The 6,099-nt window shown below is 41.1% G+C and overlaps 1 protein-coding gene across 1 annotated transcript; it reads left to right on the top strand.

Annotated features, from left to right (window-relative positions):
* The first annotated feature begins 2,187 nt into the window (after positions 1-2,187).
* Positions 2,188-5,803, top strand: LOC109867568 (aldo-keto reductase family 1 member D1). The gene is made up of 8 exons (XM_020456792.2): positions 2,188-2,446; positions 2,927-3,094; positions 3,477-3,593; positions 3,763-3,840; positions 4,247-4,369; positions 4,482-4,757; positions 5,209-5,291; positions 5,374-5,803. Exons 1-8 carry the CDS (start codon positions 2,354-2,356, stop codon positions 5,414-5,416), a joined length of 981 nt encoding a protein of 326 aa, XP_020312381.1. The 5' UTR covers positions 2,188-2,353; the 3' UTR covers positions 5,417-5,803.
* The last annotated feature ends 296 nt before the right edge of the window (positions 5,804-6,099 follow it).

Genomic DNA, 6,099 nt, shown 5'->3' with positions numbered 1-6,099 from the left:
CACACAGCCTGGAGGTGTGAGTGGTCATTGTCCTGTTGAAAAACAAATGATAGTCCCACTAAGGGCACACCAGATGGGATGGCGTATCACTGCAGAATGCTGTGGTAGCCATGCTGGTTAAGTGTGCCTTCAATTCTAAATACCACAGATAGTGTCTGCAAGCACCCCTGCACACTTAACACATCCTCCTCCATGCTTCACGGTGGGAACCACACATGCGGAGATCATCTGTTCACCTACTCTGCGTCTCACAAAGACACGACAGTTGGAACCGAAATCTCAAATTTGGACCCATCAAACCAAAGGACAGATTTCCACTGTTCTAATATCCATTGCTTGTGTTTCTTGGCTCAGGCAAGTCTCTTCTTATTGTTGTCCTTCTATTTGCAGCAATTTGACCATGAAGGCCTGATTCACGCAGTCTGCTCTGAACAGTTGATGTTGAGATGTGTGTTAATTGAACTCTGTGAAGCATTTATTGTGCTGCAATTTTTGAGGCTCTGATGAACTTATCCTCTGCAGCAGAGGTAACTCTGGGTGTTCTTTTCCTGTGGTGGTCCTCATGAGAGCCAGTTTCATCACAGATTGACTGACCTTCATGTCTTAAGGTAATAATGGGCTGTCGATAGTCTTTCCTTATTTGAGCTTTTCTTGCCATAATATGGACTTGGCCCTATTTGGTAAAATACCATCTTCTGTATACCACTCCTACCTTTTCACAACTGACTGGCTGAAACACAGTAAGAAGGAAAGAAATTCCACAAATTAACTTTTAACAAGGCATACCTGTTAATTGAAATGCATTCTCATGAAGCTGGTTCAGGGAATGCCAAATGTGTGCAAAGCTGTCATCAAGGCAAAGGTTGGTTACTTTGAATAATCTTTTAACACTTTTTTAATTACTACATGATTCCAAATGTGTTATTTCATAGTTTTGATGTCTTCACTATTATTCTACAATGTAGAAAATAGTACAAATAAAGAAAAAACATTGAATATATCACTATAATGAGGGATCCTGTCATGGTTGTCGTAAGAACTTGTCACGCCCTGGCCTTAGTTATCTTTGTTTTCTTTATTATTTTGGTTAGGCCAGGGTGTGACATGGGTGATTTATTGTTTTTCGTCTTGTCTAGGGATTTTAATAGATTAATGGGGCTGTGTTCAGTTTAGTTGTCTAGGTAAGTCTATGGTTGCCTAGAGTGGTTCTCAATCAGAGGCAGGTGTTTATCGTTGTCTCTGATTGGGAACCATATTTAGGCAGCCATATTCTTTGGGTATTTTGTGGGTGATTGTTTCCTGTCTTTGTGTTTTATGCACCAGTTAGGACTGTTATGGTTTTCATGTTTATTGTTTTGTAGTGTGTTCATGTTTGAGTTTTCTTATTAAAGAACCATGAACTATAACCAAGCTGCAGTTTTGGTCCGCATCTCCTTCCCAGGAAGAAAGCCGTGACAGAACTGGACCAAGGTGCAGTGTACATCTATATTACCAAGTGAAACTTAAGCAAATCAATAACCAAACAACGAAACACAAGCCAATATCCCACAAACACAGGTGGGAAAAGTATCTACTTTACCAGCTGCCTCTAATTGAGAATCATACAAAAAACACCAAAGAAATACAATGACTAGAACACCCCCCTAGTCACGGTCTGACCTAAACACAAAATCAAATCAAATTGTATTTGTCACATACACATGGTTAGCAGATGTTAATGCGAGTGTTGCGAAATGCTTGTGCTTCTAGTTCCGACAATGCAGTAATAACCAACGAGTAATCTAACTTAACAATTCCAAAACTACTACCTTATACACACAAGTGAAAAGGTATAAAGAATATGTACATGAAGATATATGAATGAGTGATGGTACAGAACGGCATAGGCAAGATGCAGTAGATGATATAGAGTACAGTATATACATATACATATGAGATGAGTAACGTAGGGTATGTAAACATTATATTAAGTAGCATTGTTTAAAGTGGCTAGTGATATATTTTGCATCAATTTCCATCAATTCCCATTATTAAAGTGGCTGGAGTTGAAACACCATAGAGAAACAAGGGCTCTCTATGGTCAGGGCGTGACAGATCCTGCTTTTTGAAAACATCATCCTGCACTACCCTAGTCGGCCTTGAACTCTATGACTTCAATGAGAGGGGGCAGTCCTTCTCCCCTGGGTTTTCTGGTCCATTTGGTACTGTGACACAGAGAGCAGAGCACTGTGCTCTGGGCCGGTAATTTTGCACTCTGGTAGCTCAAAGGTAGCTCAGTAATACATTAGCCATTAAGTTTCCTACATAAAGAAGCCCTAGCCTCACTTCTCCCATAGTCCAAACAGACTCCGAGATGAACTTGACTGCTGAGAAACACAGTGTTCCCCTCAGTGATGGGAACCGGATTCCCCTATTTGGACTGGGGACTTATGGAGACCCACGAACGGTAAGGGAAACCTTTTTTTTTTTAAAGAGCAGTTTGAACAACAGGTGCATGTGGGAAAAAAAGATTTGACAAAATGTACTCCAGCACAACTTCACATTACATTGTTTGTGGAGTATTCAAGAAGAGGACAGTTTGAATTTCACATTTTTCAAGAGTATACCTGACAGTCTGATTTGGATAACATAATTAGGATTTCTCACTGACAGGCAGGCCACCTGTTAATCTCCTTCCCAGACACGTTTAGCCTGGGGATGAGGTCAACCACCTGTAAACTAGAATGCGCTTTAATAATCAAAGATCAAATGAGTCCACGTTCATAACAGCACAAAGTCCATGTTTACTACTGTGATTGACTGGTTAAACATTTAACTAGTGATAAAGAAAGTAGGCCGACCTAATGTCTCTAAGTTTAAGATAAAAGTCAACTTGACTTATTTCTTTCATGCACGTTCACTCTCTTTAACTCTGTTTTTTTGACAGACACCCAGAGGCACAGCGTTAAACAGTGTGAAGCATGCAATAGATGTGGGGTACAGACACTTTGATGGGGCTTTGGTGTATTTCAATGAGCACGAAGTAGGTCAAGCCATAAGAGAGAAAATTGCAGATGGAACCGTCAAAAGAGAAGACATCTTTTACTGTGGAAAGGTGAAGTTGTTCTATTGCTGGTTGATTTACACACATCAACATCACTTAAAACTTTCTATCACAGAACCATAGTAGGCCTGTATTATAAGGGCCAGTTACATTGGCACAGATGCCTAGTCCTTGATTCAGAACTAGAAGCATGTTCAATGGGGATTCCCAATTTTAATGTGCATTTTTGTCCAGGAATAGGCGATAATCTTTGTCCGGTAAACTGCACAAAGACCACATACCTTTGCATTTGTTTGTATTTTGGGGCCTTTTCCATTGGTGTATTGCAACCAAGCAACGCTAAAGTATCTGAAATTATATCAAATAGTATTTGAACCCAGGTCTGTCAGGCTAATAGCGGTTGGTCATAGCGGTCTCCTTCTACCTGTCACAGCTATGGAACACCTTCCACCCTCCAGAGCTCGTCAGGCCTGCCTTAGAGAGGACACTGAAGGCCCTAAAACTGGACTATGTGGATCTATACATCATCGAGATGCCCACCGCATTCAAGGTTAACAGATTGTAGACTACAGTAGTTACAGACGTCAGTTTGAAATTGCACCCACCACTTCAAGGCCAATGTAAAATACATTCAAAAAAAGTTAGCATGAAATATTTTTAAGTCAACTCAAAATGTTTCAAATGTGTCAGTCATTCTTATCACGGCATCTCAATTTCAGCCTGGTGATGAGTTTTATCCTAAATATGAGGACGGGCGGTACATTTACCATGAGACAGACCTATGTGCAACATGGGAGGTGAGTTCTGTCTTCCAGGCCCATAGCCAAATGCATAATCGTCTCATTATCAGAATCAATTGTGTTTAGAATAGCGGAAGGAATCTCAACTATCAGCATCCTTATGGGGTGGTTATAATGAACAGTATAAGAAAAATAATGTATTACAGAGTATTAGAACAGGGTAGGCACTAGCCTATACACAAAACCCAGAGTAAATATTCTGGGCATAAATATCAATTCAATTGCAATGGCCTTGGCTCTAATCTCTGTGTCAAGGACAATGCCATAAATAGGCAGTCAACCTCTTTCCAAAGTTCTCCACTGTCTCTAGAAGTTGTGTTGTGTTTTTCTCTGCGCTATGTCTCTCTCATTCTGGTAAATCAGTATGAATGGACATATTTTAAAGTCTCCTCTCTTCCAACAGGCTTTAGAGGCCTGCAAAGATGCAGGGCTGGTCAAATCTCTGGGAGTCTCCAACTTCAACAGGAGACAGCTGGAGCTCCTACTGAGAAAGCCTGGCCTCAAACACAGACCTGTGTCCAACCAGGTGGGGCATACTCTCGCTCAATGCTGAGATGCTTATGCAATTACATGTGGAAAACCTCCTTTTGAGATTTGTGCACTCAACTAATAAGTGCTGTATGTATTTTTCAATACAGGTCGAGTGCCATCCATACTTCACTCAGCCCAAGCTGCTTAAGTACTGCCGCCAGAATAACATTGTGATCGTAGGCTACAGCCCCTTAGGCACCTCAAGGGACGCCTCCTGGGTGAACCTGAAATGCCCTCCTCTGTTGGAGGATGAGGTCCTGGTGTCCATAGCGAAGAAGTACAGAAAGAACAGTGCTCAGGTGGCCCTGCGATTCAATGTCCAGAGAGGAGTGGTGGTCATCCCCAAGAGCTTCAGCACTTACAGGATCAAGGACAACTTTCAGGTTCAACTGAATTAAACGTAGTCAACAACCACTAATACTGAGTGTACACTGAGTGTACAAAACATTAGGAACGCCTGCTCTTTCCATGACACAGACTGACCAGGTGAATCAGGGTGACAGCTATGGTCCCTTAATCCCTATTTAAATCCACTTTGAAGTCCCTTTGAATGAGGTATGGTAGTAGGTGCCACACAGTTTCCCTTCTGTATTAAGAATGGTCCACTACCCAAAGGACATCCAGCCAACTTGACACAACTGTGGGAGTCAACACGGACCAGCATCCCTGAGGAACGCTTTCGACACCTTGTAGAGTCCATGTCCTGACAAATTGAGGCTGTTCTGATAGCAAAAGGGGGTGCAATATGAGGGAGATGTTCCTAATGTTTTGTACACTCAGTGTATACTGCATGGTGACCTATTTCAGTTATACCCCCTTTTTGTACTCTTATAGATATTTGACTTTGCACTCACTGAGGATGAAATGAAAGCAATTGAAGGACTGAACAAAGACATCCGTTTTGTGGAGCTTTTAATGTAAGTATTGCACTTTAGTAGCTACAATATTGAGTCAGTTTTTATATTTAGGTGTTGATACAGTGTTTATTTTTCCCCACAGGTGGAGTGACCATCCTGAATACCCATTTCTGGATGAATATTAAGCCTGGCAATATCACTTCATGTATTCCTGTAACCTTGACCCCCATTTTTTTTGTGTGGAACCATTCTGTAGTAGCCTACGTTTCTTTCAGTTGATTCTGTCATTTTGTGAGGCAGTACCCCTCATCAAATGACCACTAGGGGGCTCTACTTGACAATGAATGAAAACCAATGACCAGTTGACACGAAAAACTGTTTGAGAAATCAATCCCTATTGCACCTTAGTTGCATTTAACACATTTTTTAAAAAGTATAATAACCGCAGACTGCTGAAGTATCCCAAATATGCTGAAATATGCTGTGATATGTAACACTAGTCTGATAACACTGTTAATACATCACTGCCCCTAGTGTTTGTTTATCGACCAATAAATGCACTTCAAGCTGAACTCTGGTCTAGTGTGACAAGTAGTTGGCAAGCGAGTAGAAACAGACTGGCACTCAGGCCAGGTTACCTAACCACTAACCCTAACCAATCAATGTTTATCTGACACACTAACCAATAGGGGTAATAGGGTAAAAAAAAAAAATCTATAGAAAATAATGTCCTATCATACTGAATGTAAAAAAACATGAGGAACACCTGCTCTTCACATGACATAGACTGACCAGGTGAAAGCTATGATCCGTTAATAATGTCACTTGTTAAATCCACTTCAATCAGTGTAGATGAAGGGGAGGAGAC

Source organism: Oncorhynchus kisutch, linkage group LG22 (genome assembly GCF_002021735.2).
Source record: "Oncorhynchus kisutch isolate 150728-3 linkage group LG22, Okis_V2, whole genome shotgun sequence".
Lineage (NCBI taxonomy): Eukaryota > Metazoa > Chordata > Actinopteri > Salmoniformes > Salmonidae > Oncorhynchus > Oncorhynchus kisutch.
This window is presented reverse-complemented; position numbering and strand designations above follow the sequence as displayed.